The 14397-nt window shown below is 40.4% G+C and overlaps 2 protein-coding genes across 4 annotated transcripts in view; one reads left to right on the plus strand and one right to left on the minus strand.

Moving 5' to 3' along the window:
* cep290 (centrosomal protein 290) overlaps positions 1-7443 on the minus strand; it is a 60920-nt gene extending 53477 nt beyond the window's left edge. For both annotated transcript variants that reach the window (XM_034686052.1, XM_034686053.1), the window contains exons 1-9: positions 6558-7443; positions 4725-4802; positions 4563-4632; positions 4423-4469; positions 3736-3870; positions 3265-3318; positions 1767-1913; positions 1366-1548; positions 1151-1240 (exon numbers count right to left, since the gene is read on the minus strand). In XM_034686052.1, the coding sequence (XP_034541943.1) occupies positions 1151-1240; positions 1366-1548; positions 1767-1913; positions 3265-3318; positions 3736-3870; positions 4423-4469; positions 4563-4632; positions 4725-4802; positions 6558-6671 (918 nt within the window). In that variant the 5' untranslated portion in view covers positions 6672-7443. The remainder of the gene's footprint in view (positions 1-1150; positions 1241-1365; positions 1549-1766; positions 1914-3264; positions 3319-3735; positions 3871-4422; positions 4470-4562; positions 4633-4724; positions 4803-6557) is intronic.
* Positions 7404-14397, plus strand: part of tmtc3 (transmembrane O-mannosyltransferase targeting cadherins 3) — a 52909-nt gene continuing 45915 nt past the window's right edge. For both annotated transcript variants that reach the window (XM_034686054.1, XM_034686055.1), the window contains exons 1-3: positions 7404-7551; positions 9120-9333; positions 9427-9645. In XM_034686054.1, the coding sequence (XP_034541945.1) occupies positions 9145-9333; positions 9427-9645 (408 nt within the window). In that variant the 5' untranslated portion in view covers positions 7404-7551; positions 9120-9144. The remainder of the gene's footprint in view (positions 7552-9119; positions 9334-9426; positions 9646-14397) is intronic.

The following is a 14397-nucleotide window of genomic DNA, read 5'->3' on the forward strand; positions in this document are numbered from 1 at the left end:
CGAGCACATGCGGGACTGCTATAGCCACTCGGCCGCAGCTCAACTCATCTGTGTTCCAAATTTCCCCAGTCCTGCGCCTTGAGATGTATTAAATTGATGATGGGAACTTGAAGTGACTAATAGTGTATGAACATATCTGCTAATGACAAAATGTCCCAGTAGACAAAGACATTGATACATTTGCCTTTTCCTTATCACAGAAATGTTAGTGTGATCATTCTTGCAACTGTTGCTTGATGAGTTGTTGGCTTTCATGACCCTCTGGCGCAGGCTTTATCTTGAAATGCGTCACACTTTCTTTTGAAAACATGTGAATGATAATAAATGACAGTGCATTTGAGGTTCCTTGCACTTTTCAGTGCTTGTTTACTTTGCTCATGACGCTGTAAGAGCATTGTGTAACACCTTTGATTAATTAGTGACACTTTGCGTGATAGATATCATCCATAATTCCTCAGGCTTCACAGTTGTAATGCTTTCTAGAATACTTAACGCCCCCTTTTGACAGCCTGCTCAAAGCTTTTTGTACATCTTACTGAGTTCACAGCCTGCATGTTTGAGCCGTCTGACTCTGAATCTAAAGACATAAAAACTCCAGAATCTGAAAATTATTCATTTCAAATGGTCTCTGAGTGCTGAGTTAAAAAACACTTCAGAGTCAGGACTTCTATCATTCATCAGTTTTTATCACTTTGTATTCTCCGGGGCATTGGTGGACCATGGGACACCCGGAGCAGTGGAGGCTGAAGTGTAGTATGTGCATGCAGAGGAGCTCGGCTCCGGATGTCAGACGGATTTGTTCAGCTAAACTCTGAGCTGTTTGGGGACAGTTAGTGAAGCAAAGTAGTTTTGTTGAACATGTGTGCATGTGACTCAGTGTTTTATTTCTGATTGGTTGGATATTTATTACGTAATAAATATCAGGTTAAACCAGCCCCCCCTTAAAACCCAGTGTGAAAACATGTTAAGAAATATAATTGAACATTTTTGAAAAATGATCAAAGTTGAGTTCTAATATTTTTACATAGTTTGTAAATAATTAATTATGATCTGAAATATCATAGGTAGAAGGTTTTTGTTGATTTGGGTTCCCAGGGCCTTTAAAGAAAAAAAGACAAGGTGTCTTTAGAGTTGTTAGATTAACACTCACCTTCCACTCCTCCACTTTGGAATTGACTGCTGCCATAATGGGATCATCCTCTTCAGTCATGCTATGAATCTTATCTGTTAACTCTCTCACCTGAAAATTACACACACGTATGCATAATTCAGAATCATCTCACATGGAAAAGTATTACATGAAAGAAAAGCATGACAACTTCAAGACTGCAGAACAGCAGAGCAGTTCATTTAGGAGGTCTTTACTTGAAGCTTTGCATGATCCCTCTCTTTCCTGAGCTGGTCCATGATGGAGTCCGTCTGCTGTACTACAATCTTCATCTTGTTGTACTCGTCCGTCATCTTCTCCATCTCTTTCACAGACTCTTCCAGACTTTTCTGCATCTGCTCGTTCTGAGTCTTCAGGTCTGAGTTTTCATCCTCGACGCGCTGGTGAGAAAAAGTGTTAAAAGAGCGGGTAATAAAAATAAATGAACACCTTGTTATAAGCAGTTAATTTGGACCGGCGTGGTCGAGCATGTTTTATTTGACAGATTTAGTGGTGGTTTTAAGTTCCTCCGCATTTGTATCCCCAGGTCAGCCAGTCAAATGAAACTTTGTTACCTCGTCAATAAGACGGCTCAGTGGAGTAAAAGCTTTCAAAATACCTGTATGTCTTCAAAGTACTGGCAGAGCTGGCGGTTGGCCAAGTTGAGCTTCCTCTGGGTCTCTGCGTTCTCATCTCTGGATGGAGCTGGCTCCTTCTGCTCCAGCTCCCCTCTGTAGAAGTCCACATCCTGCTGAAGCTGCTCATTCTGTCAGGATGCAGGAAAGGCAGAGTGAGTCCCAGAGTGGGGACTGAATCCTGTCGTGGGGTTATTCACTGATCTAAGGGATGCTATGACGCTTTACAAACCACTGACTTCACTTCACTAACTACAAGTCTTACCTTTTTCTTAAGCTTTTTTGTCTTAGAGGACGGAATAGAAGGAGATGGAAAGAGATGATGTAATTTTTAAAAAAGCATTCATATAAGAACAAGAGACAACAAATGTTGAAAGGAAGTAAAGCCAGGTCCAGACTGGAGGAGTTTTGCCCTCATGAGAGTCAGAGAGGATGTCTATTCTAGGACTACAGTAGGTACCAGTATTGAATCCAATTATCTGGTAGTGTGAGGTGTCACAGAAAAGCATGCTTGTTCTTTTGAAAGGCGCTTTGTAAATTCAATTACATCATTATTACTCTGAGACCCCCCAAAATTGTTTCATATTATACAGTAATTCCAATCATGTTAATCCTTTCTAATTTGAAGTCAGAATGGTGTCTCCAGTTTCTGCATTGGACCAATGAGACACTGAAGTTGTCCCCAAGCATCGATGAAACGTTCTAGCACTTGGGCCTGATGCAAACCTGAGACGTATTACAACCAAGCGGCAACCTCCGGCCGTGAGAATTTACACCAATGCGGAAGTGTTCAAAACTGCAGTTCATCGAATGTCTGGCTCCAGAAGAACAGGAAACCACATACACACCAATTAAAAAAAAAGATGATCTTTACAGCAGAAATAAACATGGTTACAGCCTGGTACAAAAAAAACCGAGGGTAGTCTGGATAACTCATTTCTTGATCAGCACACTGTACGGGGGATGAACTTTTCCATAACGTGGCAATTTCTAAGATATTAAGTTTTCCATTATGAGAGTCACAGCTGACTTGATTGACAGTCAGGAACACTGTAGCTGTTGGCACACTTGCTCAACAGCAGTTATGTTGAGTTCAACATTTCCAATATGGCTCCAGCCGCCGATTGGCCTCAAAACAGCGCTTCAGAAACAGACGGGTGACATCACAGATACTACGTCCACTATATATACTGTCTAACTCCACGTCAGGCTCCTTTTAGCTCCCTCTGGCACACACAATTACATTAAATCCACCTTTAAATCAAATCCCTGTTATTTCCAAATCATATAGTGCATGCATGTTTCAGATTCATTAGAAGAACATCTGGAAATGTGACCTCATGTGCCTGACATAACCCAACCTTAAATCTTTTTGGATTCACAAACTCCTTCAGTCTGAACCCCAGCCAGAGAAAAGATCTGATGAATAAGGAATGGAAAAAAAGAAGAGCTTTATGATGTTAAAGATGCTGCGCCAGGTACCTCTCTTTTCAGCCTCTTGACCTCTTCTTCTGCTGCCTCTGCTTGTGCAAGCAACTGTCAAACAAGGAAACGCACAGAACAAGGTGTACACGTTAGATTTGCACTCTGCAACATAATAGCCTTGCTTTTGCGTATTTATGCCTTTATCTATGTATAGAACGATTGAGTAACTGCAGATCGTAAATCTAAGGATTGCTTTATATCTTGATTGATGTAAATGTGTCTTTTAAAGTATAAAACTGTCTTAATATATCAAAATAATAACCCAATGCAGCTTACAATGACCCTATATAACCCTTTTATACAATAAATATCAAAGGAACAAAACAATCTTGGATGTACTGAGGATATAACAGCACTGTGTGTACTACCTAGTGGCCTAATACTAACAGGTCACCCAAGGACTCAACCCTGATTCCATCTTCCCTTGCTACCGTGTGCACATGGGGATTATGGGTACCATTCTCATACCTCCTTGTTGGTCGTCTTCTCTTTGCCCATGTCTTTCTTGCATTGGGTCAACTCCTTCTCCCTCTGCTCCAGCTGAGTCTCGAGTTGCCGGATCTCATCCCTGAGAAAGCGGGTGTCTGGCCCTGTGCCGGTGTGCTGAGCCGTTCAGACCGGAAAGAAGACACACAGACACACACAAACACCCAAACAACCCCCACCACACGTCTTAGTCCTCCATCACCTCCATCTGTTCACAACTCTAATGCACGCACACACTGTCATTAACACGTCTTTCATTAAAGAGTGGCTTTGTGTTCGAGTGGCGGACTGTCAAAGTGTGAATTATGATTACGTGCAAAACTTTTGAGAAGTGAGATATAATGAGCGAGGTGAAACTTGAAGTAAAGGCTGAGCATGCAAGGAATTAGCTGTAATCTTCTTATGTGTTGTCATCTAGTGGTCGATACAACCAATCCCTTTGTAGCTTGGGTTACCCCCTATGATTGGATTAGAGATATGGACGGAAGTTGCTGCTGCTGCTGCTGATTTTGTTGCCGGAAATAAAGAGGGGTGATTATGAACCAAACACAGCAGCGGTGGGGTTTTTTTGCCTTTAAAATGCTGCACACTGAAGTCCCAGGGATAAAGAACATGCAAAGAATAACACAGTGAGTATCAGACAAGTGCCTGTGTGATGGAGAGTATTACCTTAGTGTCTTGTTCCAGCCGTGACACCTTGGAGAGGAGTTCCCTTTCTACATCACAAGACATAATCAACATTTAAATTTATTTTTTTTATTAGAATTTAAAGAAACGGTTTGTTTTTCTACTTTAAACTGTGTGCTGACCTTTTTTAGCATGCTTTACACCCATTTCTTCAATGAAATCAGAAGTGACAGCAAGCTCCTGATCCTTCATCTAACAGGCAGACAGAGAGAAATCAAATATGTCTACAGTGACAGATATAAATGATTGGAGAGACAGCTGAAATTAGCAGGAAGATTGGATACCTTTAACAGGGTCTGAAACACTCTGATGACTTGAATAATGTTCTCCGGAGGTCTGTCCTTCACCTCCCATTCTTCAGCCTGAAGGGATAAAAAAGTTGAATCAGAAAATACAGATATCAAAACGTCTGAGTAATCACATTTCCTGCTACATTGAATTTGAAGCTCTCCTTGGATATAAGGGCTTGTGTGATGCAATTCTTGTATTGCTGATGCCAAGTATGGATATATATGGTTGTTGTTTTTTTAATGAACTTTGTTAATTAGAACTTTTTTGACATAATTTCACAGGTTTGTTTTGCACTTGTAATTAAGAGTGCCATATAACAATAACAAGACAATAAAATCCTTAATTAATAACAAGAAAATAAAAATAAATGAATAAATAAAATGTAATCAAAAAATCCATAAATAAAAAATAAATAAATAAAATGAATAATAAACAAATCCATCCATACATCCCCCTCAAAACTCACCACTAAAGTAAGAAATAAACATCCATACCAATATGCAACATGAGCATTTTGCAAAATATTAAATGTATTCCCATAACTTAAGGATTTGTTAATGCATACGATCAATGTCAATGGTTAGATGGAGGCCTGGGTGTCAGGGTTAGTATGCTTTCACACTATTTGATGCAGTCAAATGAAGCTTCAGCCAGCTGTTAGCTAACCTTAAATTAATTGGTGATAATTAAGTGATGACAAAACATTTTTTTGGATACATCTTTGATTCAGGAGGAATAAATTACCAACAGGTTACGTCAAAATCATGAAGAACAAAGGGTGGGAAATATTATAAACTGTGATGTATTTCACTCATTTGTTCTCTTTAATATTTGTTTATTTACAAGCCTTCTTCTTGATATCACATTCATCAACAATATTATCGAATGTGCTATCCTGTCTTTCATATTCTGCAGGCCTGGTGTCTGACTTGTTGGTACAGGCTGAACTGAGTGTGGTAAAACAAGAGATATGTTTTGTTTTGGTGGAGGGAAGTGGACTTGAAGCCATAAATTATAAGACATCGTTGTTCATTTTTAATTATATAGTTTTGTGTGCATAAGAAACACACATTCACACTGCTTCAGTTCCTGTTTCTTTTCATATCTCAGAAAGAAAATAAATCATAACATCAGTTTCTTCCAGTATCCTACAGCCCAGATACCAATCCATGCGTTCACTTCTACTGTAAATATTTTAACTATATTATTCCTGCATATTCCCTGCACACAAATGAACAAGTATATACTATTAACATAGGAACTAGGGGAGTCTACATTTATGTTTTATCCTCCAAGAGGAAGGGAACATCCATAGTTTGTGGAGTCATATAAAATCTGTTCACATTGGGGTTATAAATTGAATCCACTAGTACCAAATTAGAGGGAATACATCTTTTTGGATCAGTTTCTACATTTCAAGTTTTTCCACAATTATTACGAACCAGTCATTCATTGTGGGTGCTGCTGGATTAAACCACTTCGTAGTGACTGATCTATTTAACTTGCTGCAAAAAGCTTTGTATCACTCCTCTTTTTCTGACACAGAATGTGACCCAAATAGAGACACTCAAAAGTCACAGGTACTTGGGTCTCAAACACTTTGATGGATGTTTTCAGCACTTGTTAGATAAGTAAACAAAAGGCAGTCAATGCAAAACACCTGTTGCATTTTGCTGACAGTGGCACAGGGCAGGTAACTTACACCCTGGATGATAGTCTCAGACCATGACACAGTAAAGTCTTGGTTTCAATCACAGCAACAACACACTCAGCTTGTCAGGCAGGGTGGAAATTCATGAATGCATGCATGAAGTGTGGGCAATTACCGAAATGAACATGTCGAAGACTTCATTCAACTGGTCCTCATCAATGTTTCGGAGGTTTCCTGGGTTGAGTCTCATCACTTTATCCCACTCAACAGCAGCAGGCATCTTGGCCATAGTGTGTTTATAAAATATCTAACCAGAAACTGAGCTGATGGTGCAGCGACAGATAGCTACACGATGTTTTCTGTCACTTTTGATGGCTAAACATTGTTGTGCTTTTCGATATGCTCGTTTTCATAACATAGCCTCCTAAATAGTTATTTACATGCTACGTGCATGAACAGCAATGCCTTATTAAGCTTATTTAATCAAGTCAAATGCACCAGATACCAAGTAGGGCAGAATCAAAGCCGAATTATAGCAAAAAGCTATCTTCATGTTTCCATGATATGATGCTTTGGCTGCTAGGTTACCACTGACAACTAACCGTTCAAGTTAGCCAGCAAAGTTAGCCCACAAGATAAAAAGCAAGTAAAAACCGTAACGTGACCCTTGTAGACCACTTCCCAATGCAGCAAAGACTTGGGGGATTAATCTTTCAAACGAACCACTAATAAAACGCGTTTTTTTAATGGAAAGACACCTTAAGTTAGCCTAAACATAACCGAGTTTAGCTTAGCTTCTAGTTAGCTTGCGCGGTGACCTCTGACCCGGAAGTGAACCTGTGATGTGTTCAAGCTAGCTTCCAAAACCCGAATGCTGTTTGTTATCACTCTATTTTTGGTATGCACTCTTAAGTCAGCGCGTGTCCTGTTATAGACACGGTAAAAAATAAAAATAAAGTAATACTTAAAAATGACATTAATTGCCGCCTTGTCTGACTTGTTTTAGCTTCATAGACTGTTAGCTTGTGCGGTGACCTGTGACCCGGAAGTGAAACTGTGATGTGTTCCAGCTAGCTTGCTGCATACTGAATTGTGCACTCCGTGTGTTTTGTTATCACTTTATTTTTGGTATGCCCTCTGCTGTCAGCGCTTGTCCTGTTGTACACACGGTAAGTAAAAAAAAAAAAGAAAATAAAGACTTAAAAATGACATTAATTTCCGCCTTGTCTGACTTAAAGACTTGTATTAGCGTAGTTAGCATTAGCTGCTAAGGTAGCCTCGTCGTTGTGTTGCTGCAGCTGGTAAGACATTCTCAGACTGTGCTGTTTAGTTTTGTTTTACACTTTCATATTGCTGCTATCACGTTAAAAACAAGTCTTGTATAGATCATTGTCGGTTGAATTTCATCAGCGTGACATTTACTAGCAGTGTTAGTTGCTTGCTGTTCAGATCCACCCTTCTGCTGCTCCTTTGTAGCCCGACTGTCACTGCATCATTGCAAGATTACTCCACCTTACCAGTGGTTTGATTTGTAGGTTTAGGTTGTTTTACTAAGCTAGAGAGACTAGGGTAACTTGCATTTCAGTCAAGTGAACAATGCATTGGAGTCTTTAGTGTTTTTTAACAGGGGTGATGCAGACACTATAGATTTGTAGTCAGTGAAAAGGAGATTTCGTACTATGACAGGAAAAGTAAATCAAGATATGTGAAAATGTTGTTGTTAATTGAGCCAACTCTCGCTTACTTTATATGTGAAGCTGTTGTACCACTTGATATGTGCATGAAAAGTCTATTATATGTCTCAATGACTCAAACTGAGAGGATGAAGAGAAGTCATCAGACTGTTCAATCAGCCATCTTCGTGTACAGCATATTAAAGTCTTGCTTGCACCCCACAATCCCCCAGCCCCCACCCCCTTTTTCAGTTTGCACTTGCACAATTAAGTTTGACTTTTATATTGTGTGTGCTGCCGAATACATGTGGGTCGTCTTTGTCATACCTCTAAAATTATAATGTTAGTAAAGCTAGAAGCTTTACTACCATTATAATTATAGCTTTAAGCTACTGTGAGTTTACAGGTTATGGCACAGACTGATAATTTAAAGTGATTCCATTTTATGAGCTAAAAAAGCAAACAGGATGACAATTTCTGCATGATCCTTTTTTTTTTTGCATCCTCAGTTAGGGGCTGAGTGTCAGACCAGATGATTGACAGGACGCTAAACAAACAACCTGTTTCACTTTTTCCACTGCAAGTCATCATGATGGGATATATCAATTTAAAGCTGTTGATAGAACGCAGGATGAGATGCACAAGCATTAGACACCTTGTACATATTCTGCTGCACTGTGCTTAGAAATCTATGCCAGTCATGTAGATCAAGGACAAAGCTCCCACTCTAAATCAGTGGATGAACACTGTGAGGCATCAGTCCGTTGGAAGCTCTCTCCACAGACTTAGAGGATAAAGCCTTTGTTTTTTCATCAGACTTTAAGAAGTGCAGTCAAAATATGTTTGGCAATAAAAGAAAGCACTACTTATTCATGCACAAGGCAAGATCAGCAAAGAGATGAGAGGTCTGACTTCGTCCACAGGAGGTGCTAAATCGAAACAGACAGTTCCCAGAAAGTGAATCTGATTTGGTCTGGTGTGGTTTCTTTGAAGTCTAAGTGCCCGTTTAGTACATTTTGGTTTCTGTTTTTAATGTTTGTTGAACCTTTGTTTCCCCCTCGCAGTGATCAATGACGGCTTTGGTCAGCCATGGCTGTCGTGTCATGGAAAGAGATTTTACTTTTGACTGGACTGGTGGTGGGGTGTTACTGGAACAGTCTGTCATGCGGCTTCGTGTTTGATGATGTCTCAGCCATCCTTGACAACAAGGATCTACGGCCTGCAACCCCTCTCCGCAACCTCTTCCTCAATGACTTCTGGGGAACACCCATGGCTGAGGTAAGCCCTAAAGCCAACCTTGATCTAACCTGCATTACTGAACGTCATGTAATCTGACAGTATTTAAGATATGTTCTTTATATCCCACTACAGGAGAGGAGCCATAAATCTTACAGACCCTTGACCGTGCTCACCTTCAGACTGAACTACCTCTTCAGTGAGCTGAGTGCAGCTTCCTATCACCTGCTCAATGTTGTCTTACACGCCGTAGTGTGTGTTCTTTTCCTGCGAGTCTGCCGGTTGTTCCTGGACAGGACTTCCAGCTTGGTGGCAGCCTTGTTGTTTGCTGTCCATCCCATCCACACTGAAGCGGTAAGTGTACATTTGCATGGTGGAGAAAGTTATTTACAGAATATAACTTTGACTTAAGCCCAATGAGTCAAGATATTGGAACTAAGTTAAACTTCTATTGTTGGAAAACTCAATTAGTGACTAACTAAGTCAAAGGAAGGATGCACAATTGATCTGGATACACTTTCTAACAAAAACATTTTTGAAATGATCTTACGACTCACCCAAAAATATAATCATTTTTCATTTTATTTAACTTTATTTAAGCAGGTTGGTCCCAGTGAGATCAAATATATATTTTTCAAGGGAGACCTGGCCAAGACAGTCACAAAGTTACAGACATAGACACGATTAGAACCAAGATACAATTTACAAGCATAAAGTTTGTCGCTGAAAGTGCAATTATCTAGGAAGCAGTTGTAACAAGGTACACTAAAAACAACAACATCCTAAAGATTCTACTTCAAGGTAGGTTCATTTTAGATTTAAAAACATTTAGTGACACCAGCTCTGAGTTTCATGCTACTGCAATGAATTCCAGGCTGAGGGTGCAGAATACCTAAAAGCCCTTTTCCCAATTTCTGTTTGAGCTTTTGGGACAGAAAGCATCAGTTCTAACAGAAACAGTGGACCAAATCAAAGAATAAGATGGCTAACCTGTCCGTCTAATATCTCCCACTCGCCTACTTGCATGCACACACATGAGCAGTGTCTTCCACAGGCTTAAGCTAGAGAGATATTGGTTGCAAGAACTGTTGAAAAAGTACTAGTTCCTCTGTAAACTGTCGTTCTGCACAAAGAAGACACAGTACAGAATCCATGGGGGGTCAGATTTGACACGTTTTTAATATCTAGCCACCCACTTCAGCTTGAACTATATTAGCTATGGGCAGAGATGAATTTACTGTTGACATTAGTTTATCTTCTGTGCAGCAGCTTTTTAAGTAGTCATTCCAAGTTTGAGTGTCTATTTTATTGGACACTTAAATCAGTTCTTAATTTTCTAGACTGGAAATACGAGCACTTAGTCTCAAGGAACACAGAGGCCCTTTTCCATATTATAGGTTCTTACTCAGGCGATGCCAACACACACTCTCAAGATCAGTAACCGTTTTCTTCATGTGGCTCATCAAACCAAACCAAAATCTATCATGTTAATTGGCCATGCAGTGCTTTTTGTTAACACGGTAAGTCATCCCGTGTAAGTCGTTGAAAATTCAGGCATGCGTGTCCCCACTTAAAAGGGACGGAAAATTTAAAACATGACAAATCACAATCATGACAAGTCTGTTGCAATGTCTACAAACAAAGAGCAAAAGCAGACAAGTTACACACAAAACCCAGACTAAAACTAAACAGCTGCAGCTGCCGAACAAAGGAACAACAGCTGGCACTTTAAGCCCAATTAAATGTGTAAGTGAAAGCTAATGAGAGCGGCCCCATCATTAAGGAACGAGGAGATCTGAATATGATTACATCTATTTATTCCATTAGATTAACTTCCTGCTTAGATGTTTATTTTCTTTTGGCATCACCAACACTTTGAGCATATTCTTTCAGATGTAACCCCTCCAGACCTGGAAAATGAATGATAAATACAGAGACACCACTCAAAGTGTGATGAAGGCTTACTTTCATATCTTATAAATGCAATGAATACAAGGCTTTAGTTAGTGCTTTCATCAGCCTGTGCTGAAGGATAAATTCATTAAAAGCACAAAACCTATCTCTTTTAACAACCAATCAGGAGGGTGGGAGGTATTATGCCGCTCCATGAACCGTCTCGCCCTCTCGCCATCTTACCATCCACACAAACAACTCAGAGGCCGAGATAATTGATTGGTCAGTACGGTGTGCTTTTAAACAACCTGGGTTCATATGCACTTCCAGCCATTACACGAATGAGACCATTACCAGTACGTACCGTTATGGAACAGCCCATTTGGCCGTAGCGTTAGCCGCATGCACGACTGCAAATAATTGGCCAATTAACTAATTGCGCCATGAAAGCGAGGCTGGTGCAAAACGTCATATATCCACGTAACCTCCTGGAAAACCCTGATCCAACAAATTCGATTTGCTCATGTCTACTACGCATAAACAAGAATGAACATGGCGAGCGGTACCGGTGTGACAGAGAGAAGATCAAGAAAAAACAATGTTTCAGAGGAAGAAGAAATTAACATTTGATTGCAAGAATGTAGAATGAACAAACAGCTATTATCAGGAAGTCAATCCTCAAAGATAACAAACAAGGAGAAAGGGAAAGTTTGGCTTCAGATGTTGAACCAGGTAAATGCGTCTGATATTTCTGAGCACACAGTAGAAGACCTAAAAACTAAAACAAGCAACATGAAAGCGGCTTTGCGCAACAAGCACCGCCACCAACGTGGTCCAGGTGGAGGACCAGCTGTCCCCTCATTGAAGGATGAGGACTTGTTAACAGAGTTGTTTGGGAAGGATTCACTTCACGGTATTGCTGGTAGGTTACCTCAGAATTATGTTGCGTCTCCTAAATCTAAATGTGCTGTATATCTCGGCATCGTCATACTTTGCCAAAGGATTCATTCCAACCCTAAATATCTGTTGTCTTTGCATATTTCTTGGGATGCACTGAACATTTTCAGCCAAAAATGGCCCAAAACTGCATTTTGGGTTTTAGGCCTAAAGACTTTTATCACCGAAACAACACGGCCGAAACAGTAATGTTGTGATGACGCAAGCAAAAACAGTGGCCAGTACGCACTTCTCTGGATAAGGGCCACATGTCTGCATCCATTCTTCCTTTAATTGCAGCACTAAAGCGTCTTCTAAGCAAAGAGGTTGAGACGGACCACGGAGTGAAAACAATGTAAAGTACACTCTTAGAGTCTGTCAGCACACATTTCACTGAGATCTATTCAGATCCTCTGCACTTCATCGCGACTGTACTTGATCCGCGTTATAAAGATCCTAACTTGGATGTGGGAATAAAGCAGCGCGCACGAGAAATGATCCAGGCCGCTATGGATGTGGAGAACCCGCTTGGAGACAGAGAAGCGCTCAGCGCAGGAAGGAGAACAGAGCGCAGACAAAATGACTCGTCTCTCTGAACCAGATGAGGGTCATGCACCCTCGCTGTCTGATATGTTCAATGAGATCCTTGATTTTAGTGAGGTTAGTACACAGTCAGAGCCATAAATGCAATGTTACTAAAAATTGGCATAATAATTTATTTCAGTGTTTCGGTTTTCAGATTTTGGCCTTGGTTTCCTCATTCTCAGTTTTCAGTTTCGACCAAGAATTTTGCATCCCTGCATATTTCATCTTAAACAGTAACGCAGAAGCCAATGTCCGCCATCCTTTAAACAGCCTAACGGGAGCGGTAATCCTGCCGCTAGCACTAGTAATGGTGGGGTCTATGCCATTCACTTTAATGCTTTGTTGGGGCGTTAACCTGGCTCGTGCATACCGCTAATCCATTTCTTTTTTCACCAAAGTACAAACGGCCCGTTTTCATCGTAAATGGCTGGACGTGCATACAGTCCCTTAACTCTTCTTTCAAACAGAACTTGCTCTGATACAAGTTAGATCTGCAGCGTTAGTCAGAAACCACTTGATGAATTTAAATAGGCAAGACATAATCCTCCATCTTAATGCTCACATCCCTGGGTTGGCCTTGATGTTACCTTTCATAACAACACAAACTGCGTCATATAAAGACCTCAGGTAACCTGCCTCATTCACAGGCATCATTCTAGGATTAGTTAGGCAGATCTCAGAGAACAAAGACTGTGTCAATAAGTTCAAATATGCCCAAATACAGAGCGCAGAATAACAGAGTGTGTACATCAGGTCAGATCTCTGTGCTTCTCCTGTTGACAGAGAAAGCAAACACTGTCGAGGTTCAAACTGTTCATTTACAATGAGTTGTAAAAAAGGCTGCAATATAAACTGTTTGTGTGTGTTTGTGTGTGGGTGTGGGTGTGGGTGTGTGTGTACATTCTATACGTTCAATGCCCTCATTGAACTGAAGAGAGGGGATGGGAAATCACTTGTCTGCTTGTTACAGCACTGCAATAACATATCCGCCTCAACATTGTTCCAACATGCCCACCCAGCTCTGTGTGCTGGGTGGGGTCAGATATTGGCAGGTGGCCCTGTTTGTGGTCTCATTCATCCACTTGCATGCTTCATCACAGGATTAATACTAAAGATCTGCCACCCGTTGTTAGAGGTTCATAAATCCCTTAAAATCACATTGTTTGACCTGAAAGTGAACGGGAGGTGACAGTTTGTCAAAACAGCATTTCTTAGATCTGCCTCTTACAGAATGATCTGTTCTGCTTATATCTGATACAAGACATTCCTGTCCCGGTTGTGGACTTTGTTTTCTTGCATTCTTTTAACTCTTAAAGTGAGATTAAGGCCACCATCACTTAAACCCCCACTGTTAATACACTTAAACCCCTTCTGTTTATGTTCCCGTCAGCCAAGACTGTCAGACCTCTTCTTTTGAATTTGAACAAAGTTCTCTTTGAAAGTATTTAAAACACAGTAAAGGGGTCATATAGAGTAAATACACCATGAAATCCTAAAGCATGTTGTCTATCATGCCGGTAAAGGCAGATGTGAAAATGAATTTTGAATTTTTTAAACTTTATGAAGTTTTGAGCTTATACAACATATTAACATAAACGCACACATACCGACATACTGAACTTGTACAGACAATACCCCAAATTAACACCACCGAACCCCCCCAACCAAGAACACACCCTACATAGAGAGCAA

Source organism: Notolabrus celidotus, chromosome 6 (assembly GCF_009762535.1).
Source record: "Notolabrus celidotus isolate fNotCel1 chromosome 6, fNotCel1.pri, whole genome shotgun sequence".
In the NCBI taxonomy this organism is placed as follows: Eukaryota; Metazoa; Chordata; class Actinopteri; order Labriformes; family Labridae; genus Notolabrus; species Notolabrus celidotus.